The 25,028-nt window shown below is 37.9% G+C and overlaps 2 protein-coding genes across 6 annotated transcripts; one reads left to right on the forward strand and one right to left on the reverse strand.

The window, feature by feature from the left end:
* Positions 1–4,646: 4,646 nt before the first annotated feature.
* Positions 4,647–14,909, forward strand: LOC143886546 (putative protein phosphatase 2C 60). 5 transcript variants are annotated; one of them, XM_077390563.1, is made up of 6 exons: positions 4,647–4,959; positions 5,301–5,418; positions 5,583–6,107; positions 6,849–7,216; positions 12,762–12,998; positions 13,971–14,909. In XM_077390563.1, exons 3-6 carry the CDS (start codon positions 5,789–5,791, stop codon positions 14,238–14,240), a joined length of 1,194 nt encoding a protein of 397 aa, XP_077246678.1. In that variant the 5' UTR covers positions 4,647–4,959; positions 5,301–5,418; positions 5,583–5,788; the 3' UTR covers positions 14,241–14,909. The 5 variants fall into 5 exon arrangements, with proteins under 5 accessions (XP_077246678.1, XP_077246677.1, XP_077246681.1 ...); XM_077390562.1 differs by having other exon boundaries at positions 5,700–6,107; XM_077390564.1 differs by lacking the exon at positions 4,647–4,959 and adding an exon at positions 5,061–5,195 and having other exon boundaries at positions 5,700–6,107.
* Positions 14,910–15,428: 519 nt separating this feature from the next.
* Positions 15,429–18,391, reverse strand: LOC143886206 (putative serine/threonine-protein kinase PBL9). The gene is made up of 7 exons (XM_077390158.1): positions 18,143–18,391; positions 17,845–18,049; positions 17,695–17,699; positions 16,931–16,990; positions 16,786–16,848; positions 16,388–16,710; positions 15,429–15,920 (listed from the first exon to the last, which is right to left on the reverse strand). The coding sequence occupies exons 1-7, from the start codon at positions 18,345–18,347 to the stop codon at positions 15,483–15,485; spliced, it is 1,299 nt and encodes a 432-aa protein (XP_077246273.1). The 5' UTR covers positions 18,348–18,391; the 3' UTR covers positions 15,429–15,482.
* Positions 18,392–25,028: the final 6,637 nt, after the last annotated feature.

Consider the following 25,028-nt stretch of genomic DNA (forward strand, 5'->3'; position numbering starts at 1 on the left):
TAGATTGTTATGCTTAGTAGTGCCAAATGGAAAGTGGTGATAGAGATTAGCACACGCTACTCTTAACTCATTCTAAACTATTTTCAAACTCAAACTCAAAATGCAACGCAAAAGATTAGAAAACAAACGTGCCATAATAGGGAAGTGATATATTCACCTTCTTTTCTTCTTGGGTAAGAGTAGAACTCACCCTTAAAAGCTAGCCGTTAAGGGGAGGGTGCCCAAATCCTTATAAGCCCATCGACATCTCTCACTTTTCCGATGTGGGATCTTTGCCTTTGCGTGGAAGCCCCAACAATCTCCCCCATCACACGGAAGCAAAGTGGATGAACTCGTCCCTCCACACAGCGGCAACGTGGGAACTACGAGATTTTCTCCGAGGAAATTTCACCATCCTTGAAGGTGCACTGGGGTTTCTGAGATCTTCCCCGAGGAAGTGGAAGGGGAAGATCCATGCAAGAAAAGCATCGTATGTATTGAAAGCATCAATACAAAAAGAGTTGATTGAGCATATTAGAGATATGAAAACTCCGAAAGAAGTATGGCATGCACTCTCATCTCTCTTTTCACGAGCGAATGATGCACGGTTGTAGATCTTGAAAAGCGTGATTGGGTCGTTAACACAAGGTACTTTATCTATTTCTTCTTATTTGATGAAAGTCAAGAACATGTGTAATGAGATCTCTTAGTTAGATGATGTATCTAACATTAGTGAAAGCCGGATGCCGAGGTTGATTATTCGTGACTTGAAGCCCGAGTTTAGCAAATTTATCACCGTTATACATTGTTGGCCAATGCAACCTTCTCTCCTAGAATTGGAGAATCTCTTGATTAATCAAGAGATGTTAGCAAAGTAGATCGCTGGATTGTCTGTGAAAGAGAGTGAGGAAGCGCCTGCGTTGAGTAGCAAGCGAAAGTGGCAGAAAAGTGAGAAGCAGAAGGAGGGCTATAGGAAAGGTGATTACACTGGAGAAAATGATAAATCATATGAAAAAGTGTTTTTTTATTGTTATCAATATGGTAAGCCGGGTCAATGGTATATTAAAATATTCGATTCGTCAGAGATATTGGTATCAACAGGCGTGAGAGGGGGCTTCAAAAGAAGCCGTAGCATGCTAGCCCTATGCCGCCCTTATTAAGATATTACTTTTGAAGCTATTTTCGGATTAAGATTAAGACCAATGCTGGAAATGTTGTCTTCGAATCCAAAGACAAGGATGCTGATGATGATGGTGAATGGGACATGCAAGCTTCTTTTGCTTGTGATGTGGCAGCGGAAGAGAATGATGCTGGATATGACTTTGAGGGGGTGGTTTCCTTTCCACTAAACGTTGCAAAATCCCCTATTTTGAAGAGTCTTGAGTTTGAAATAAATACGAATTTGTTAATTATCAAGAGACACCTATGGTAGAGTGTAATGTATTAGAAGATTGTAAGGTGGAGGAGCCGACTTCTTTTGAAGAGGCAAACGACATCAAGGGGTAGAGTGCTTTTCTCTCCATCGAAGAAAAACATGATGATTTGTGTGAAGTAGCTCTTATGACTACAGAGATTGTGGATGTCGCCAGTTTGGAGGACCCAAACAGTAGTGATTGAATAGTTGATTTGGGATATTCGAATTGTGTGATAGACGTTCTATTTGACAGCAAATCTAGTGGACGTGATGCCGAAATATAAAAACCTTAGGACGATGTGATGCCCATAGAAGAAAAATCAAAAGGTTCAAAGTCTGCAAATATGGCGTATGTAGCGACATCAGATGAATAAGTTGGTATTATCGTACTGATATTTTATGAAGAACCCAATGTGTTCCTGAATTGAAGGAAGCAATGGAAGATGAGATCCTAGACTTGAAGCAGAGTGAGACGTGGGATGTAGTTCCACTACTTACTGGAGTGTCACTTATTTCATGTAAGTGGGTGTACAATGTAAAGACAGAAACATATGGATTGGTAGAAAGGTTCAAGGCAAGACTTGTTGCTCGAGAATTCTTGTAGAAGTATGAGGGTGATTATAACGAGACGTTTAATCCAGTAGCCAAAGTTATGATAGTTCGTGTGTTTGTAGTCCTTGCTGCTTTTAAAGGGTTGAATTACATTAAGTTTGTGAAGTCTCGAAGGTAACTTAGTGTGTCTACTGGAGAGTTAACGCCGAGGGGGAGTGTTAGGGTCACCGTTGACTCATGCACGACGTCGGAGGGGCCGGACAGATGGGTTTGATTTGTAGTTTGTTTTATGAGTATGAGTCAGTGCTGAGGGGGGGAATTGTGAACGTCATCACTAACTCTTGAGTCAAAGAGTCATTTTTTATGGTTATGCTTTAGAGTTAGATAGCTTTACTTAGAGTATTTTTATTCTATGGTTTATCTAAACCAATTAGATATGTTTTAGGAGTTAGTTTTTTTAGGACTCTAGTTGATTAGATTGAAAGTGTTAGATTTTATCTTGACTACTTGATGTATATAAGGTGTGATGACGTGAATGAAAGTTTAGAGTACTTCCACCGTTATGAACAGTGTGCTTCATGGTTTAGGGCTTCGGCTTGTTTTTTTTTTTTACAGTTTCATATTTTTCCAAAGCAACTTCTACTCTTTCCCTTGTTAATTCTAATATCATCTTTCTTCCTAAACACCAAAGAGAGTTTACACTTAGTGTATTTATGACCAAGGTTTTAAATTTGTTATGGTCATCAAGAGCAATTTCAGTTTCGGTACTAAATTTTAATTGAAATCCTATAAATTCACAGAAACATTTCGATACAAAATCAAGGCCAAAATACAGGTAAAGAATCTTCACCATTGATTTTTCTCTTTATTTTTTGTCGTCTTTTAAAAATAAGTTTGAGGAATCTCATTGCTCTTCTCTTTTTTGGAGATGGAGTTTAGTTTTTAAGTCGACATTTTCATAAAAACTTTATTTTTTTATCTAAAAAGTTACATATTTCAAACGAAATACCGAAATTTTGAATAAAATCCCAAAATTTCAGGTGTTAGGGTGAAATCTTGTATTTTTCCATTATTAAGTGAATTTCGTTTCGGTAGATCAATATATTTCAACTACAACAAAATGTTTCTTCTAAAATTTAAAACCATGCATAGTTAGCAAAACTTTGTTTTAAACGGCGTTTTCTTGAAAAAACGCGTTTTATTAGAGTGCCATTTAATACTCCGTTTAAAACTCTCCACTTTTCTGAGGCAAACGTTTTAAACGCATTTTTTGGCCAACTTTCAATTTTACCCCCACCATATTTTGTAAATGACAAGATTTTAAACTCATTTTCTTGTGTTTCTGTTTTTTTACTATGTTTCTTTTTAACCAATACCGTATTAAACTCAAATTTTTGCCGTCCCCTTTCTTGGCGAATCACATTTTGCTAACTATGGTTACGACCATGGTTTCAAATTTCGGTTTCGGAATGTGGTTCGGTGCTCACCGAAACTGAAATTTCGGACGAAATCCAACGAAATCAAATATAGTAATATTTTATCTCGTACAAAAATTTGGCCGAAATTACTGATTTTTCGGAAAAATATTAAATAATGAATAAAATCTAGATTTTTTTAGTGATATTTCTTAAATTTCGACCAAAATTTCGGTCGAAATAAAGTAACGTTTCAGGTATTACGGATTTCACTTTCGGTCTCCCGAAACCTGAAATTTTGGTTTTCGGTCGAAATTTAAAACCATGGTTACGACTACTCTATTTACACTAGAAATGAGTTTCGTTTCAGCTGAAATTGAATACTATATTTATGACTACTCTATTTAGACAAAGGGGCTGTCCGATGGTAAAAAGGGGGTGAATATATCATTGGCCGGTGAAATTTAAAACCATGGTTACAAATACTCTATTTACACTAGAAAGGGATTTAGTTTCAGCTCAAATTTAAAACCATGTTTATGACTACTATATTTAGACCATAATTAGAAAAACGTGTCTCGGCAAAAAAATGGGACATCAATAGGGGTGCAACTCAGGTTGGGTTGGGTCGGGTTGGGACCAACCTGACCCGATCCGAGGAACCCATTTTTCCAACCCGAACCTGACTGGACCCGACTTCAACCCAACTCAACCTAAGTTTTTAAGCTTAAAATAATAAAATAATAATAATAAATTTCGGGTATCACTTGGGTCGGGTTGAGGTTGCCAAACCATCAACCCAAACCCAATCCGGGTTGGGAAAAGTCAACCCGAACCTGAACCCGAGCTTTTTTCGGCTGAGTTGTACCTCTAGAAAGCAAAAATTCAAGTTTAATACGGTACTGGATAAAAAAAAACATAGTAAAAAAATGGAAACACAAGAAAATGAGTTTAGAATTTTGTCATTAGCAAAATATGGTGGGGTAAACTTGGAAAGTTGGTAAAAAAAAAAAACTTGTTTAAAATGTTTGCCTAAAGAAATTTAGTTTTATTCGTTGTAAACGTTTTAAACGGCAATAAAACGCGTTTTTTTCCGTTTAAAATGGAGTTTTGCTAAGTATGATTTAGACAAAGGGGCTGTCCTAGGGAAAGAGGGGGTGAATACATCATTGCCCGGTGACAGAAATGTCAAATGTCTTGGGTTGAAAACTTGAAACTTGCCCGAGGGGTTAAAGGGTGTAAAAGATCCATGGCCTGATTTACATTTGCATTGTTGCCCAAATCTCTCTCTTTCTTATAGTTGTTTGTGTGGGGCCCATAGGAGCTCTTCTGCTTTGCTGGCCTTAACCTCGCTGTTGGGTTTTATGGGTTTGTCTGGTGAGAGAGACGATAGTTGCAGTTCCCCCATCTCCAAATTCGTCTGACTCTAAAAACCCCTTTCCTTTTCTTTCCAAAACAACCCAAACCCTCATCTCTTTTTCATTTGATTTGATCGATCTACAGATCTATCTCTAACAAAATCACATGGACTGCCCCTTTCTCAGATCAGATAACTAATCAACCGATCATTGGTGAGATAGGAAGGAGGCACAGAAAAAGGTAAGATTTATTATACCTTCTCTTTTGCGTGTTCTCTTCAAATGCGAAAATCTCAGTGTCTGTAGGTGTTTTTTGTTTTCTGTTTTGTGGGTTTTTTGCAGTGAGGGAAAAGAGAGGTGGGTTTCTGATTTATTATACCTTCTTTTGTGTGTTCTCTTGAAATGCAAAAATCTCAGTGTCTGTAGGTGTTTTTTGTTTTCTGTTTTGTGGGTTTTTTGCAGTGAGGGAAAAGAGAGGTGGGTTTTTTATTTATTATACCTTCTTTTGTATGTTCTATTGGAATGCAAAAATCTCAGTGTCTGTTGGTTTTTTTTGTTTTCTGTTTGGTGGGTCTTTTGCAGTGAGGGAAAAGGATGGTGGGTTTTTGGTTTTGGGTCCTGTAGACCTTTCTGGGATTTGGAATGGCTGATGCTGATCAGATAATTGTATAAGGATATTAAGAATAAAAGCTAAAAAAAGGTGGGTTGTAGTCTTTTCTCCATCCTTTTGTGGATTTCCCTTGGCTGTTGGGGTTTCAGTTTTTTTTTAGGTGGAAGTTTAGGGAGGTTGGATTTGGGTTTTGTTTAATTTTCTTTCTTGTTTTGCATTGGTTGATTGGGTGCCTTCCTCAATTTAAAAAAAAGAGTGAGGTAAAGGAGTATCTTTTCCTTCTTATCAAAGCACATTTTGTTTCAGTTGTTGATTTGATTGCCGTGATTGGTGGTTTTTTCTCTGTGGCCTTTGGTTTTTTTATGGTGTAGGATAAGTGGGGGTGCGATTTTTGTTTGTGGGTCTTGTTGCATCCTTTTGGATGTTGCAAAATTGGAGGCTGGCTTGGGTGAGATGAGGGATGTTATCTGGGTTGATGAACTTTCTGAAGGCCTGTTGGCGTCCATCTTCGGATCGGCATGTTCATACGGGTTCAGATGCTGTGGGTCGTCAAGAAGGGCTTCTATGGTATAAGGATACAGGGCAGCACTTGAATGGCGACTTCTCGATGGCTGTGGTCCAAGCAAACAACTTGCTTGAGGATCAGAGCCAGATTGAGTCGGGTCCCTTGAGCTCGCTCGAGTCCGGGCCATATGGAACCTTTGTTGGGATATATGATGGGCACGGAGGGCCTGAGACATCACGCTACATCAACAATCACCTCTTTCACCACCTCAAGAGTAAGAATCTGAAGCTGAAGATTTTGTATTTAGACTTTAAGTTTGCAAAATTTCAGTTCATAGCATCATTATTTTTCCTCTCATGTGCCTGTATTTAAATCTGTTTACTTGGTTGCGTTGTAGTTTAGATCTGGAGATTGTTACTAGACTTATATGACGATAGTTTATTATCATGTTTTTTATTTTTCTGCTTAACACCAAGATAGCAACTTTTCTTGTTGTGTAAATGGGTATATATATTTTTTGAATGGCTGTGTAAATGGGTATATTTTACTTTCTGAATTTTTGTTTTGTTGCAATGGAAACTTAAACTTGTTGGTTGACCTCAATGTTGGATCTTTTACGCTGAATTGTTGGATTTTGATTTCTTTGTCTTTCCGCGTCGGTTGTTTTGTTCATAGCGTATAGATTTTGCTTCTCCAATTTTCCCTTCCATTGCTAAAACAGCTGTAATCTTGTTTCTTTTATATCTTTTTTGGTTTCATTGGCGCCATTCCAACACCATATTGTCTTTAAACTATGGATGAGGATTATGCATGGTTTTAAATTTCGGATTTCGGCCGGTACCGAAATTTATAAATTTCGGCTGAAATTGTAAGATATTCACCAAAATTTCCACCGAAATTTCGTTTTCGACTGAGGCTGAAACCGAAATTTCATACCTTGGGATTCTGATACCTTGTGAGGAATGAAGATTTGTCTTTTTTTTAAAATGATTATGATTTGTCTTTTTCTTTGCAGGGCTTACGTCGGAGCAACAGTCAATGTCAGCGGATGCTATACGAAAAGCATTTCAGGCGACGGAGGATGGGTTTTTCTCTGTTGTCACCAAACAATGGCCTACAAAGCCCCAGATTGCCGCAGTTGGATCTTGCTGCCTGGTTGGTGTGATCTGTAATGGGACTCTATACATTGCAAATGTTGGGGACTCACGTGCTGTTTTAGGGAGAGCTGTCAAGGCAACTGGTGAGGTTTTGTCCGTCCAGTTGTCAGCAGAGCACAATGCAAGCATCGAATCCGTGCGTCAGGAGCTGTTCTCGTTGCACCCAGATGACTCACAAATTGTAGTCTTAAAGCATAATGTCTGGCGTGTAAAGGGCCTCATACAGGTACTCTATCTTTGCATGATGGCGGCAATCAAAATTGATGAGAGTTTATAACATCAATTCAAAAGGACTCTGTTTTGATGTGGGGCCCGTTTTCATTGTCCATATATGTAGGGCAGTGATAAATCGACTCCCAAATATCTTAAATCGACTCCCCATGTGTCTTTCTCTCTCTAACCCAGAGGAGAGAGAAAGACACATGGGGAGTCGATTTAAGATATATGGGAATCGATTAATCACTCCCCTATATGTATCTAGAATTTTATAGTGATTCACTTTAACATGAAAGGTGCGAGGTTTATGTACTTTTTTTTAAAAAAATTAACAATTTAATTGATAACCTAAATCAAGTACAACCAAAATGTCCGGGGACAAGATGTCCCCAAGGGACCAAAATAAATCCTCACCACCCTTAATCTACAGTGGGTATGTAAACGTCATCATTGAAAACAATTAAAATTTCATTTCGAGTCGCCCCCTCCTTCGCTAGTTTGTCCGCTTTTGTGTTTGCCGATCTTCTTCGATGAGCCAATTGCAGCTTTATGCAGCGGATTAAATCTCTAATCTCATCCAAAATGTGAGAGAGATGCCAAGGCCGTCCCGCGCATTTGTTTGCAGCCCAAGCAATGACATTTGAGGAATCCCCTTCCGCAATCAAAGGATCGAGATTGTGAGATCGAAACCATTTCAATCCAAATAATAGTGCTCTTGCTTCAGCCTCATTGACATCGCATACCCCGACCGGTCCAGAAAATGCATTATAGTCTGGCCTTCTGAATTGCGAATCGCACCCCCAATATCAGGGTTTATGTACATTTATCTTTACATTATAATTGTATGTGCTTTAGTTTCTCATCTATCATGCTAATTAAGTAAGTGTCAAGCTCATTTATGTGGGCGTATTACTATATTTAACCTCTTACTAGATCTCTGTGAGGTTAGTCATGTCCCTGACACAGGTGCCTTTTCTGCTTTACATCGGCCAGCATGTGAGTTAGTCATTTGCACATCTGTTGCAGGCTCACTTGAGTTGCTTATGTCGATTTTTGAGCCACGCCCAAGAAAACTCTTTGTTTGTATGACTGGTTTCCTTTATAGTTTATACTTACACTGAAAATAAACCTGGAAATAAATAATTCTTCAGAGATATTGGAATATTTGGTATTCAAAATCCAGAGTTTTAAAGCTTTATTCTCTACTTCTAATTGAAAAGAATAACACAGAGACATAACTCACAGATAACAAATGTACATATAAGATATAACACATGACTCCAATATGTGCTTGGGTTACTTGGGGTTTTGATGGGAGTTCCCTTGTCATATCAGTGAATTGATGGAGAGTTGGGAGTTTTGCCCTCTGTCTCAACGGCGTATGACTCTTTGGCATAGTTTCGAAACTCCCCTGCTTCGTCGTTGACTCACCCGAGTCGACTCCTTTTTACCTTGACCTTGTTCTTGTCTGAGTCCTCATTTTGCCCTACACAGTCAATCAAAACTCCTTTGACTCTCCCGAGTACTTGACCGCATCAACCAAGTACTACGTCGTGTTAACCAATTATTTGGCTGCGTCAACTAGGATTTGCTTTAGCCGTGTTTTGACTTGCGTCCGCGTTTTGAAACATTTCTCTTTGGAGACTTTCTCTTGTGGCCTTTCAATGGTTGGTCTGGAATGAGAGGAAGAATCTTTAATCAGGTGTGTAAAAATAAATCAAGACCTCCTCACTCCATTTTCTGTGTGCTTTTCACTATGGTGGTGCGGTGGGCTTGTGGAATGAAAGAATTCAGATGGGTGGCAGAGGCTGAGCTGAGGATTGCTTGTGGAGTGTATAGAGAGACAGCCATCACTCCCAAGATCGGCCATCTCCTAGGTGGTCCTCTCCCCCTTTGGGGTTCCTTAAGAACTTTGATGCCTCTAGCTTAGGGAATTTGGGTTCTGCAGGCTTTTGAGGTATACTTAGTGACCATGAGGCAAGGTTAGATAGGTGTTTTTTTTGCCCTATTGGTGTTATAGACAATAACGAGGCAGACGTTCTTGCGCAAAAGACATGGATCCTTATTGATCATGAGCTGCTAAACTCTGTGATTGTCAAGGGAGACTTGCTGAATGTCATTTGGTGGATACATGAGGGGAGCTCTCCCTTGGAGATTGGTTGATTCGATGGATGTGGCTCTTGATCATATTCACAGAAAAAACGTTTCATTTCGTCATGTTTATCGCTCTGCCAATGACTCAGCTAATGAGCTTGGGCTGAAGTGCAGAGAGATGATATTGTGATCCATCATTAATTCCCTTTGTCTGTTTTTTGTTCGCTTTTGTCTGCATTCCTGATCTGTTCGGTCGAGGTTTTTGTGTAATTATCTTTTTAATCTATTCTCGTCACCATTCAAAAAAGGCATCCAAGAAGAACATGCAATTTTATGTACAAAGCTAAGGTAAGAATTCAAGCAAATAGGGCATACATGACAAGCCATATAGCTCAAACCTACACATCACTTATTGGTGAGTATATTCTGCATAGTTATGAATTACATTCCGTTGTGTCTAGAACGAATGAAACATTTCATACTGTTTTAAAAAACGATACAAGGGAGCAGAACGAAAGAACAAAACATACTGGTTAGAATGGTGCTCGATTCTGGTTTGCCTAGAGGCTTCTTTAAGACGACGAGAGGGTTACGCCAGTCTCCTTTTCTATTTACTATCTTGGTGGAATATTTTTACGGAATAATAGAAAAATCCAGGTCTAGAGGCCTGATTGAAGGCATTAATATTGATCAATCTGAGGTGAAAAATTCTTATCTTCAATACGCAGATGATACCTTGCTTTTTAGCAACGCTGACATCTGGAAGACTAAGAACCTAAAGGCTGTGCTCAATTGCTACGAAGCTGTTAGTGGGCAAAAGGATTAACTTTTCAAATTCTATGGTCATCGGAGTTCATTTGGAGGAATCAGAGGTTAAGGATTTTGCCAATACCTTGGGATGTAAGACGAGATCCATACTTAATTCTTACTTTGGTCTTCCTCTGTGCATTTGTAGGCCTGTTAAGAGCCTGTGGGATCCTGTTATCGAGAGAGTTGAAATGAGATTACCCCCTCGGAAAAAAAATTTGTTTTTAGGGGCAAAATGACTCTTATCAAGGCTGTCCTTTCTAATCTCCTCATATTCTTCTTGTCGTTATTTTATTGTTCTGTTTTGATGATTAACAAAATTGTGCATCTTCAACTAAACTATCTGTGGAATGAGAAAGAGATCAATGAAAAATACCATTTGTTTAGTTGGGATGACATATGCAAGTATGAAAAGGAGGGGGAGGCCTTGGGATAAGTAGGCTGAAATTGATGAATGAGACTTTGCTCCGGACTGTGGAAGCTTGGGGAAGATGGTGACTGTCTTTGGAGAACGGTGATTGAGGTTAAATATGGATCTAGCTTTGGAGGTTGACCTTTGTGGGATGATTATAGAGCTCATGGGACCTTAATTTGGCTAGATATTATAAAATTTAAGCTCCTTCCAGAAAGGTGTCCATTTCAGAGTGGGCAATGGGGAGAAGATAAGATTTTGGTTAGACGAGTGGTGTGGGAACAGACCTTTGGAAGTGTGTACTTATCGGTGCTCTTCAATGTAGCTTCTAAAAGATGAATCAGTGTGGCTGACCCCTTTTGCAGACATAACGGAAAGGTGGATTGGAATTTTGAGTTCTGAAGAAACTCTTTTGATTGTGAGATCAATTTGGTTGCTTCCGATCCGAATTTGCTTGTGAAAAGTCCTTGCATTAGTATGAGTTCGTTGACCGCATAAGGGCGATCTATCTTGATGACGAATTCCACGATAACGAGAAATAGAAATTAATCATTTAGTCATTGTGCTTTATGCCTTGTTGATGCTGCCTGTAGATCACCTTTTGCTTCACTTCAACTTAATGCTTGAGAATTGGTACTTTGTTCTTGCTCTTTTTAGGAGTAGTTGGGTTCTTCCTAGTCATAGACTGACCATTTTAAGTCCTGGATTTTTTGTTTTGTGGCCTTCTAGAGGTAGAGTTCTCTGTATCCTTTTCTTTGTTGCTTCTCATTGGCTGATTTGGAAGGAAAGGAACATGAGAGATTTCAAAGGTGTTACTAGAGGTGTGCACAATATCCAGAGGAAAATCTTCTTTGTAGTTGTCCAATGGGCAACGAAGATTTCCATTTTTAGAGGTATTTCTGTGACTTCTTTCCCCATGTCTTGGGAGGAGATTCGTAAGCAAATGTACAAGGAGTGTCATCTGCCCAGGCAGGACTCTCCTCCTGGGATTTTGAAGTGAAACTTTGAGGGCTCGAGTCTTGACAACCCGAGCTCGAATGCCGTAAAGGGTCTTCTTAAAAGCGCAGATAAAGGTATTATGGGGGTCTTCAGGGCCTATTGGTGAGAAGGATTCTAACAAGGCTGAGGTTCATGTTATGGAATCTGCTTGTGGACTAGACATAGTTGGATCGCAGTATCATTGATGGTGACGCTTTGATGTAGGTGCATCCCGTTGGATCCTTCAGATCAATGGCCGGAAACCTCAAATCCACGATTGGGCCGTCGAAATTTCTCAGCGCGATGACCCGCCCCCTAAAGGCCCCAGATCGATGATCGGACCGGTGAAATAACATCATCAGCATACCTGCCTAAATGCCCCATATTAGAGGCTGTATTATGAATGATAGCTTGATTGTCACAAAATATGGACATAGGCTATTTTACTCTGTTTGGGACAAAGGCCTAGTTGATTGATTGATTGATTGCTATTTTACTTTCAATCCCAGGTCACCAAGGAACTTCTTCAGTCATATTAAGTTCACAGCAAGTCATAGCCATTCCCAATATTTAGCCTTCGCATTAGAACGTGCCACAACAGTTTGCTTCTTACATTTCCAACCGATTAGGTTTCTACTGACAAATGTGTAATTTATAAAAGTAGATCGCTGCCCCCTTCACCTTGGGTATGAGAGCTATGAAAGTGGCACCAGTGCCTCTATCCAGCTCTAATCCCTCATCGAAAGAGATATGAACATTGGTAGGACTGATAAATACGTATGGGATGAAACTAAACATAATGTTTTCTGGGTGTTCGCTAATTAACTAATGCTGTCTGGGTATATTTAGTACCTTCAATAGACAGATCCTTGACCGGATGTCTCTAGTGGTCGATGCACATGTTATGCCTGAAACTAACCGTATTTCCTTCTGTTTTGTATTGCTACACAGTATGTATGTTTTCTGCTAATATCCCCCAATCTTGCTGCCATTTTACTTCCATATTTAATTTTGAATGTAATTTATGGAACATGATCCTGAGAACTAAAACAACATTTTCCTAATATGTTTGATTGTAACATATGGTATCATGCCAATCTTGAAAACTTCGGTGATGGTTTGGCAAGAGATGTCTCACTCTTAATAATCTTTGTGGCTTTCTGATTATTACTTTCATCATGCATAATTCCCATTATACTGTTACAATATTTAGAATGAGATTTGCTGTCCTCTAATGCTCAGAAGTTACTACTCGGTCATGCAGATTTCTAGATCTATCGGTGATGTATATCTAAAAAAGTCTGAATTCAACAGAGAGCCCTTGTATGCTAAGTTCCGGCTTCGTGAATCTTTCCAAAGGCCAATACTGAGTTCTGAACCATCGATCTCTATGCACACACTGCAACCACATGATCAATTTCTTATATTTGCATCGGATGGGCTTTGGGAGCATCTTAGCAATCAAGAAGCAGTCAATATTGTTCAAAACAATCCACGCAACGTAATCTCTCTATCTCATTGATCTTTATTTCTCGGAAGTAGGTTTAAATATTATGCATTTCTTTTGAGTTGATTCGCCAAATTGGCAAAGGCTTTTGGTGTCTTTGTTCTTTGCATGTATCCTATGGTAAGATTTTTAGCTTAGGGTCTTATTAACAAGCGGAATGCTAGATTCACAGGTTCCCTTGAAAAAAGAGTGGCAAAGGGCGCGCCCCCATTGGTCAAATCCCATTTAAGATGGAACAGAAAATTAAAATCTTAACTGTCTTTAATGGGATTTGACCAATGGGGGCGCCCTTTGCCCCTCTTTTTTCAAGGGCGACTGTGAATGTAGCATTTCTGTATTAACAAATTTAAAACTGTTATAAATCAATCAGGGAAGTATAAAATACTTTGACCAAGACTTGCGTGCGCATGCTAGATATCTAGGATGGCAATTTCTGATAAATATGACATGCAATATATAATCTACTTATTATAAAAATATATATATGTTTGGAAACTTATTCTAATTGTGCAATATATAATATTTAATTTGAAGAAATGTATTTTAAATAGTTACCTGAGTAACTTGAAAACACATGAAAAATAGGTAATAAAAAACCCAGATTTTCTGTTAAGGACTTGAATGTGTGTACGTCGACATTCATCTCAAACAATACAAAGCTAGCTGGGTTAATTCAGGTGCCTGATCTAACAAGTTCAGGCCAATGCCTACTCTCCAGGATTTAAGTTACGGTTTCGGTATCGTTTCAGCCACTACCGAAATCGAAATATTTTGGTTTTAGTGGAAATCTCGGCCTAAATTTAGTTAATTTCAGCGAAATTTTGCCGAAATCCTGTAAAAAACTGATTCAATGTACTTTCGAATTTCGGCCGAAATTTAAAACTATTCTAGTCTCACATCATGGAGTTTCAATGCTTCTTATGCTCAGAAAACAGAAATTACTTTCATCCGCTGATGCTCATGCAGGGAAGTGCCCGAAGGCTTGTAAAAGCTGCACTGCAAGAAGCAGCCAAGAAGAGAGAAATGAGGTACTCAGACTTGAAGAAGATTGATCGTGGGGTCCGCCGCCATTTTCATGACGACATCACTGTCATTGTCCTGTTTCTGGATTCAAATCTTGTAAGCAAGGCGAGCACCATCAAGGGGCCCACAGTGTCAATAAGAGGTGGCGGGATCAATCTACCCATGAATTCTCTTGCCCCTTGTGCCACACCCATGGAACTCAGTTCCTCTTAACTGCACCGTCTCCTATTCTCTGTTTCACTATTAGGGTTCCATACTGGTCCCTTTGTCGACACACCTCGGATGGAGTCTGGGAAAGAAGAGATGGAGCAAAGCCTCAAATTCTTTAATGTACCCCAGAACATTGATCTGCAGAGAATCCCCCATTTCTCATACTTATAATTAGGGACAGGTACTTCTCTTTAGTTTATGAGCAGCATAAAAGGATCTTCGAGAGGACAGTAAATTATTTGCTTGGTCAGTTCAACTTAATTCATTTTCCCTTTTGTTTTGGGATCCTTGGCCTTGTAAATTATGTGAAACACCTTCCTTGGCTGTCTATGTAGCTTGTGTATTCTTCTTCATTACCTCTGGATGTTTAAGTGATTTGTTTCAGTACTAAACTGCCTTGGCATCCCCAAGACACTTCAACATAGACGAGGGAGGCGGATCTTTGGAGCAGTCCAGCATGTTGGGTGTGTGAAAGGTCTCTTGTGGGAATAACAAGAGCGAGAAAGAGATCTTGGAAGAAAATTATGCTAAGGGTTTTGTATATATGATCTGGTTTTAGATCATGGGGAAACCATTGTAATCTTCTTCTTCTTGCTCATAGTGATATTTCTCATCGACTCAGGTAGGCATCGTTGGCAAACTAATACACGCGCATTATCTTTGTGCTTGTTATTTTATTGTTTCGTTTGCACATGATTGGGTTGGATTTTGCTGATTTCTACAACAGGAGGTCCCTTTTTAAAGCAATCCATGAGGATATCATTTCCCTTTTCAAAATTTGCAATTCACATATTTTAGAGGCTTTTCAAGAATCATTGGCAGTGGTTTCTTCACAAATTAAACCCAGTCTTCTATAGAAGCTGAATATTCAGTTTTTCATGTATCACTTGGCAATGCATTTTTCTGTAAAATTATCTAGTTTAAAAGCCAATTTAGGACTTGGGAACATTAATCTCCTCTCAAGCTCATGCAAGTTCACAAAATGTAGTGTTTTCTGTCGAGAATTTGATGGCATGATTATACAATTTGGAATTCTCTGCACTGTATCTTTCTCAATTCTAAAGGCAGTTCTTCTTCTCCAAACTCACATCATCAACAAATAAGCTTTAAGCTTTATGGTTGCAACATGACCAAAGGAAAAAAATGGCAACTTATCAGAATCAAATCACGCTTACATCCTAACAACCCCGCTTAATTAGATGAGAATTCAAGCTTAAAGGTCCGATCAACGGCTAAGAAGCCAAATTATTTGTGCGATAAGCTACCCTCATGTTCAGTATCTTCGTTAATTCCTCCCAACTCGTGCTTGTCTATGTCGATGCTGATACTGTTATTCTCCAAGCACCGCAGGCTTGCGCTCTGGAAGGAGAGACTATCCATTTCTACGTGAAATCTCTGCAATCTGATGCCGTCTGTACTTGCGAAGCTCTGAGAGAATTCTTGGTCACTAAATCTACGAGAACTTTGCGAGGGTTGCTTGTGAATGAGGGTCTCTGTTGAATGGAGTGCCTCCTCTAGTTGTTGCCACACTTGACTCATTGTCGGGCGCTGTCTAGGCACCTTCACGACACATCTCAGTCCCAGTTGTCCCATCTTTAACATCATTTCCATGTTACATGGTTCTAATAGTAGATTAGCATCTAACACATCCTCCACTTTCCCGCTTTCTAAGCTAGGCCTTGCCTGCAACGTGATGAAAGAACCAGAGAAATTAGAAAATTTTCTTGTTCAAGTACTTCCATAGCAGCCTATAATTTTTGTTGTATGAGTGAAATCGAGGAGGATAACGTTATTTTTGTTAATAAGAACACTTCAAAAGGACTAACAAGGGGTCTGAATTTGTATTTTCAGTGAAATGTACCCAACAACATGTGGGTAATGCCCATTTGGATATTTCAACTAGATGGGTAAGGACTAGCAAGGGATCTGAATTTGTATTTTTCAGTGAAAAGTATGCAACAACATGTGGGTAATGCCTAGGAATATAAGAACCCAAAGCTCAGAAGTCATCATGTTGAGGTTTTTCAGCAATTCATAGACTAGCTTTCAGTACATGCTCTTTTCTGCTATACAAATTTAGCTAATGGATATTAGATCATAGTAAACACACTAACCATTATTGATTATGGTAAACACAAATTATCACTTACCCACTCAACTATATGATACTCAGATTGATTTCTTGAAGAATCAACTGCAGGTCTGGCAGCCACAAGCTGCAAAAGTATGACTCCAAAGCTATAGACATCACTGAATGGGCTCAGGTGAAAGCTAGAACAGTAAGCAGGATCCAAGTAGCCTGGGGTCCCTTTGATTTGGCTGCTGACATGCGACTCATCACCCACCGGTCCTGATTTCACCAGCCCAAAATCGGAAACCTTAGCTTCGAACCCGTCCCCAACTAAGATGTTGCTTGGTTTGATGTCCCTGTGAATTATGCTTGGTTTGATACCTTCATGAAGATGAGAAATACCTACAAAAGGATCCCATGGTTTTTCTTACACTGTAGAAAAGATAAGATAATGGTGATTATGGGAGAGAAACCAACCTTTAGCAGCCCCAATAGCTATGTTTACTCTTTGCCTCCAAGTTAAAGTCTTCCCTCTTCTTCCTATCACATTTACATAGTTTTAATAGTTTTTTTTTTGGGTGAATGCTAGAGATCTTGAGAAAAAAACTAAGATGGGTCTCACCAACTATGTATTCAAGCAGAGAACCATTGGGCACATATTCATAAACCAACACCTTCTGCCCTGCATTCAGCCCAAGTAAAGCATGTTAGATCTTCTAGTTTTAAAAGGGCAAGTAGAGAAAGTTTGGTCACTCATTGAAAGGGATGCAATTGGCATTGTAGTTATTTTAAGGTAAATAACATCTGTACCATATTTTGATTATGGTACTCCTCTCTGTTAAACACCTTTCTGATTGGATGATGGTAGCTTTTTGGTAATTGTGTTTAACAAAGAGAGGAGTTCCATTGGAGTATTGATATCATTTACCAAAGATCATTATAGTTTTGAAAATTTTAGGGGAAGTTACTTAATGAGTAATGATTCTGTATGTAAACTAAACAAAAGAACAAAAATAGAAATTTTTCGGGCTATGGGATATCCAAGAGGCAACCGATTTGATACAAATAGTGACGGAAATAAAATCCATCGCTGTAGACTGTTTATAGAGTCAGAACAATAGAGATGGTTAATCTTCCTTTGCTATCAGGGGGTTTTCTTGTTGTAGTGATAGGTATGCTCTATTTCTTTCGTCGTAATATGGGCCTAAAACAAATTTTAGTATAAAATTTTGTTTTACGCACATTTTATGTCAAAAGAAATGGAGCCAAAATGTCAATTTTCTTTTCCTCCTGGTTAACATTTGGTATGATTTACTTACCGGCTTCTTCGCAGAAACCAATCAAGCCTAGAAGGTTCTTGTGCTTTACTTTCGAAAGTAGTGCCACTTCTGCTTCGAAAAAATGCATCTCTTTCAGCAAACTTTCATTAGAAAATCAATCATAATTCTTGTAATAAACAAATGTTCAACATAATTATGCTGTGTCATTAATGGCATTTAACAATGTATATATTCTGCATACAAACAAGCTAACAACTTGCCATTTCTAAATTCTTCGACGCTGTCATAAGAATCAGCATGTGCCCTCTTGATTGCAAGCACTCCTTCATCAAATGTTCCTTTATAAACATTCCCAAAAGCGCCCGAGCCCACAAGGTACTCTGGACTGAAATTCTTGGTAGCCTTTTCAAGTTCTTCGAATTGGAAGCGTCTCAAATTTAGAGTCCCACTCTGCAAGATGTCTGGTTATTTTTTACCATAAAATTTGATCAATATACACGTCTCTAGAGCGAAAAAAAACCAACAAAACAATAAATATCACGTAGCTGTTTTACATTTTCGTTCCTGCCGTTGCTTAATTGGCCCGAAAAATCGCCTCTTGATGAAAACAAATAGTATGACACCAATCATAGATGTCATAACTAAGCCTACTATGAATCCTCCCCATAGCAACTTTTGAGAAAAGCGAGGTTCTCCCTTGATTGGTGATGGGAGGAGGGGCGATAAAGGCGAAGCCGATGAAGAGTAACTATGTGCCATGGCTCCTTAGAAAGATCTCAAGTGAGGAGGAAAGGAAGAACATCTTAAACAAACTAGAATTCCTAATGTCATTCTCTCCTTTCTCATTCTCTTTTGGTCTGTTACATGTTGTCCTCCTTTGCATGAATTGGTTGAGAGAGAGAGAGAGAGAGAGAGAGAGAGAGATGGGGTTGATGCATAAAGACTAAGTAATGATGATTTATGTACGGCCGGCAATGCAACTATTCTGTCATCTTTCTGTCTTCATTTGATACAACCAGGAGAATTGGACTTGGTCTCTCCTAGGACGGCAGATATGCCATAATTGAGACTGTTAATTTAGTCATATATGTTTCTACTCCCTGATTTCTTGAGCTTTTGATATAAAAATAGGCTACTGATGTTGGCACTACTATGTTTTGATAATTGTCCTAGCTCATCTTGTCTTTTATTACTTAAACAGCTGTCACAGGTTATTACACTTCCCAAAAACTCTCAAAAGCAAATTAAAAAAGGAAAAAAAAGCTTAGTTTGCGCAATTATAAAAGGGAAGTGATATATCTGCCCCTTTTCATTGCTTGGGACACCTGAAATCGGTGTACGCCGCAATCTGGGCCATTGAACACTTCCCCCGTGACGTAAGTCTAGTCCTCTGCCAGTCTAGACACACTATACTCAGGTGTCCCAAGTAATTAAAAGGGGCGGATATATCACTTCCCTTATAAAAACACCGTAGTGCAAATATTAGTAGCCTAAATATAATCTCTTTGGAATCAAATTGTTCCAATTTTCCTCAAGGTTCCCTCTCTTTCAATCGCGTAAGACAAATTTTATACCCATTTTTTTAACTTAAAAATGGGTGTAAGATTTGTTTTACGCCCCTTTTAGTCAAAAGTAACATAACCTAAGGCTCCATTTTTTTAAATGAGCGTAAAACAAAATTTACACTCATTTCCGACTTAAAATGCGCATAAAATTTGTTTTACGCCCATTTTACATAGAAGAAACAAACCCTTAAATACCTTTTTGATGTTATTCTTATTAATTAATCATGTGATAATTAAACCATATTTGTTAAGAAAACCCTATATGAAAACCTACTATGTGACAGTAGGTTTTCATGGAAACCTACTATGTGACAGTAGGTTTTCATGAAAACCTACTATGTTAAATCATGTGATACCTTTTCGATGGCTTACAAGCTTTTTGTTAGATTATGGTTATAATTTCCTTGATTATGCCACATGTGTGTGTGTCTTCTTGTGGTTGTTGTGTTTTGTTGACTTGATTAGTTCATTATTTGTGCATCTAAACTCTTATGTTTATCGTGAATCCATGAATCATCTATGCGTCAAGGTATGGTAATAAATGTATTTACGGCTAGCAAATCCCATGTATTTAGAGTCTAAGGCCATGTTTGGATTGCAAGAAAAAAAGACTTCTGATGGAAAAGTTTTCTTGGATTTTTCTTTTCTTTTCACGATTTATTGGGAAATGATATGATTGTGGTTAATTATTTTAGAGGGATATTATAATAAACTGAAGGTTCCTCTAAGTAAAAATCGAATAGGGTTGTTTCAAGCTAGTGTTTTTTTTTTTTTGGCTTAAACAGATAATTATGTTTAGGGAAATGATATATTCTCCTTTTTTTTAAACTTGGGATAGCCTCCTTTAGTGTAAAAAGGCTAGTGATAAATACACTAGGGGGATTGTCCAAAGTTAAAAAAGGGGCCAATATATAATTATGGGAAATAAATTTTCTAACATTTGGTAAACTCAATTTTTATTGCAAATTTTTTTTCCAACAATTGAAAATTATCTCTGTTTTCAATGAAAATTGGTAACCTCTTAGATCCTGAAATTTGTCCATGTAAGGGTCTAGTATGTTTGCAATTTTTCTTGAAAAAAGAAAAAAAAAATTGATATTTTAAAAAACAAATCATGAAAAATAAGTTTACCAAACACTGGAAATTTTTTTAATGGAACAATCTTTTGGATGATCTGTAATGAGAGGGGTATAGATGAGATTTGCTCTTAATAAACTCTACCTCATTGTGTTTGTCTTTTCCAAACAAGACAATCAAAAGAGGCACTTCATTTTCAACCAAAATGCTTCATAGGGGATGGAAATATCATTGACCCTTTTTTTAAAATAGCCTTAAAATGACTTGAATACCCCACTTTTCCTTCAAATAACTACTCTTTTGAATTTTGTAAGTCGATTCAAATTATTTAGGAAAAAGAAGGGTCAATAAATCCAAGAGATCAATTAATAAAATGAAAAATACTGAGGACAAAATTTGCTATTAGTCTTTTGATAAGTTGTCATGACGACTACCAGCAATCTCATAAATTTTGGGGCTGTTTGGATACATGGATTTTATAATTGAATTGCCGCCTTCCCTGAATTTTACAAGCTAAAACCTAGATTTTATAAGCTAAAACACGGATTTTACGATCCTTTTCTTGGTACGTAAGTTGGGGATTGAACCTGCGACCTCAGGTTCGAGAAACAAAGTCTCAACCAATGAGCTTTAGGCCCAAACCCTGGATTTTACAATCATAAAATGTTTATAAAATATAGGTTTTAGCAAGTAAAATCTAGGGTTTTACAATCTAGGATTATAAAATCGTTGTATCCAAATGGCTATGTGGATAATCACCATTCAAATCTAACCCAACGACAAATTTTTGGATCTCACATGGGGCATGCTTGTGTAATTGAGAATATTGATCTTGAAAGCCATCATGGGGAGATCAACATGGTCCTATTAAGATAAAGAAATACACAAATCAGCAATTTAGCTTTTCTTAGAAGGCGTTAAACAGAGTTTGATGGATCAAGGAGCTAGGATCCGATTAAGGCGAGGCTAACAAAAGGTTTGGGCCTGTGGTTGCCAATTAAATTAACAGATCCAATCACATCTATGTGGTACACATCAACCCAAAAAACGGCTTTCAAGAAATAAGCTAAGATGCTGTTTGATCATAGGATAAATTCTCTTGAGTAAGATATATTCTAGGATGAAGTTATCTATTGTTTGTCCACGACTATCCATGATAAGATTAGGTTCTGCCATCTTTTCAAAGACTGATTAATAACAATTTTTTTGTGGCCATTACGCCTCCACCGCGATGAAGCAATTTAATATTCGTCCTTGAATCTGTAGCCATACGATAAATAAAAATGCTCTTAATTCGGTCAGTAACCCCGAGGAATGATAGATGCAAGGGAGCCCTTGCATAAAGAGCTAAAAAAGGGCCCTTGATTGGTTCCACGTCATTGAGTGTAACCGTTTCAAATCAGTTGAAAAAGTAAATTCCGTTAACACTCAGTTACACTCAATGACGTGGAACCAATCACGGGCCCTTTTACGGCTCTTTATGCAAGAGCTCCCTTGCATCTATCATTGCTCCAGTAACCCCTCTCTCCCACCTGCCTTTTTTGGGTAAAAAATCATGACGTTTCGATCCCCTCAAAAAATGGGGATTGATTTTTTGGCTTCTAGTTTCCATTTCCACTCACCCTCATCTCTTTCTTCTTCGGGAGGTCTCTGGTTTTTTTGTAGTTGTTCTTCTCAAGGATTTGATAGGTACCTTGATGCTGGAGCATCCCCTTTGGCATTTTTATTAGCTTAGTAATGGTAGTTTAAACATTTTAGTAGTGTTTCGTGTACTTTCATGTTATTTTACATCTGTAGGGGCGGTTTGGGCATTATATTTTTGTTAGAGGTATTTTAGTCTTTTATGTTGTATTAGGGACTGCTTATATAAAGTCTCTTCCCTCTCACTTGTAGGAAGTTTTTCTGAGATTTAAATTTTTGATTTTAGATATTCTTCCTTGGGAGAAATTAGAGAGATTTTCTCTCATCTTTTATCTTTGTTTTTTCTTGAGAAATTGAGATTCTTTGATCATTTTTCTTCATGCTTTATCTTTTTTAATGCAAGATTAATATCATATTTGTGTGTTCTTGCATCCCCTTACAAAAGTTGAGATTTTTTGCCGAAATCCATGCATCCTCTGAAGATCGACGAACGCACTTCCGCAACCACTTACATCATTCTTGCAAGTAGAAAAAAAGAGAGAAGAGAAGTGCTTCATTTGGGATAATCAGTCTCTCATACAAGAGCACAAAAATAGGAGATAAAATCTTATTTTATTTCATATAAGTTTAAGGCTATATAAGATCAAAGATCTCAACAACCAGGACTCTAGCAACACAGTATAAAAGATAAATATGATAATAATAAATAAGCAACAGACCTATTATTTAGGACTCCTAAATGAAACTACCTACTTGCAGGTTATTCTAGTTTCCTAGTCGTGGCTAAAACATCTCCATAAAGCTGAAACTTAAAAGTCCTCCTCCCCCATTGAAAAAGCCTTATCATCAAGGCTGAAACTTTGAAAACTGTTATTGTAACTACAAACTAACATCTCAATGACAACCTTGTACTATTTAATTATTCGCGTGTCAATGATTGCTTATGGTTCCATGATACACTTCTTCATGAGTTTCTTCTTCTTCCTTCTTACGTTCAGAAACTCTAATCAATTGAAATTGGGAAAACTTGCACTTGTGGCCAGGAGTAAAGCGTTCGTCACAATTGTAGTGCAACCCCTTAGAACGTCTCTCCTTCATCTCACCTATTGTAAGCCTTCGAGGAACCTTCAGATTTGATGTTTGGGTAGTTGTATTGGGCTCAATTGATGTGGCCTTTTGAAGTATCTTGCCATGTTGGATTTTCTCATCCATCATGCGTGCCAAGCCAATAGCCTCATTCAATGTCTTTGGACAGAAGAACTGATCTTCACTTGAACTCATCCTTGAGGCCTTCAAAAAAAGTCCCAACCAAGGCCTTCTCAGTCCATCCTTCAACCATATTGGACAACCTCTCGAATTGTTTCTGATATTCCCTGTACTAAAGTTGTTTGGCGAAGTTTGTTGAGTGTCGAATCAAAGTCTTCAAACTAAGTAGGGCTAAATCTAACACATAAGGCTAGTTTAAACTCTTTCTACTCCATGTTCTTATGAGTCTTTTCGTACCATTAGAACCATTGGATGGCTTCTTGTTCCATGTAGAATGAATATAGGGAGATCTTCATTTCTTAATTAGTTTTATAAAACTGGAAAAACTGCTCAGCGCGATAAACCCATCATTTCGGTTCTTCTGATCCATTGTATTTATGTAAATCCAACCAAGTGAATCTCATTTACACAGACGCACTCGAATAACCTGATCTAGAACCTTTGTTGTCATCTGGATCTAAATGTGAAAAATCCAACTTACTACCCGAAGTTTCACCTCCCACATGTTTCAAACTACGGCTTTCCATCACCATAGAAATCATCTCCACCAAGTCTCATATAGATGCTTCAAATTTTTCTTCTCTTTCTTTCATTTTCAGTTTGGTCTGGGTTCGTTTTCTCATATCAATCCCTTGTACAAGAGCATGGAAATAGGAGCTGAAATCTTATTCTATTTCATAAAAGTTTAAGGCCATATAAGACTACGTACAAAGACTTCAACGGCCAGGACTCTACCAACCTAACATAAAAGATAAATACGATAATAATTTATATAAGCAACAAACCTATTATTCAGGACTCCTAATTGAAATTATCTACTTACATTTTATTCGGGATTCCTAATTCTAGCTTAAAAATCTCAATATATGATTTTGCTTTTTCACTCAATGCTCCCTCTATCTCCTTCTTCTTGGGGAGGTCTCCAGTTTTGCCATGACCATTCTTCTAAGAGATTTCACGATTTCCATAATGAAAACCAGCAGGCCGAAAATCCATTTCCATTTTTTTAGGGGGACCCCAATGTCATGATTTTCTACCCTAAAAAGGTGGGAAAGGGTAGAAGAGGGCTTACCCGTTACCCAAATAAGAGGCTTTTCATCGATGAACTACTTAGATACAATTAGAAACTGTTCGTTTTGGATTTTAAGAATTAATTTTTAGTCCAAAACTAAATATTGGACCCCAAACAGTGTTTAATTTTGAGCCCAATGACCATTTTTGGAGTCAAAATCCAAAACGAATATAGCCTTAGCAATATTAAGGCTATGTTAGTTTTGGATTTTGAGAACCGATTGTTAGTCCAAAACTGATTATTGCACTCAGAATCAAACATATTTTTTAGTGCAACAGTCACTTTTGGACTTTCAATCGGTTCTCATAATCCAAAACAAATGGGGTCTTAGTCCGAAAAATTGCATAAATTTTGAGTCAAAAAATCCAACCTCGATACAAAATGAGATTATAAACCCTAGACTTGGCCAAACTGTCTAGGACTCTCTAGGGACTTTTGAGAGTGGCATGGACATTGAAATCACACATTCAACTCTCAACCATAATGTAATGTGCACAGAGGAATTTGCCAATTAGAGGTGGCAATAACTCTTGTCAATTAGAGGAGACAATGACTCTTGATAACTCGTTTCCTTGGGTTTATAATCAGATACTTTCTTTATTTAATTAATCTTAAATAGGGATAATAAGCAACAACTAATCAGAAAGTTACAGCTACAAACTTAGACTTATCTAATCCTAAGATCATGGAGATAAAGTAGCTAACAAGAGTCATGCTAACGGTACATGACTTATTCAAATACATGGCTTATTCAAATACTTAAAGTATTAATTCCTAACAAATATAGGATCGGCAACATAATCCAATCAAATAGGATCA

Source organism: Tasmannia lanceolata, unplaced genomic scaffold, assembly GCF_043159265.1.
Source record: "Tasmannia lanceolata isolate RefF3 unplaced genomic scaffold, GAP_Taslan_0.1 ptg000011l, whole genome shotgun sequence".
Classification (NCBI taxonomy): domain Eukaryota; kingdom Viridiplantae; phylum Streptophyta; class Magnoliopsida; order Canellales; family Winteraceae; genus Tasmannia; species Tasmannia lanceolata.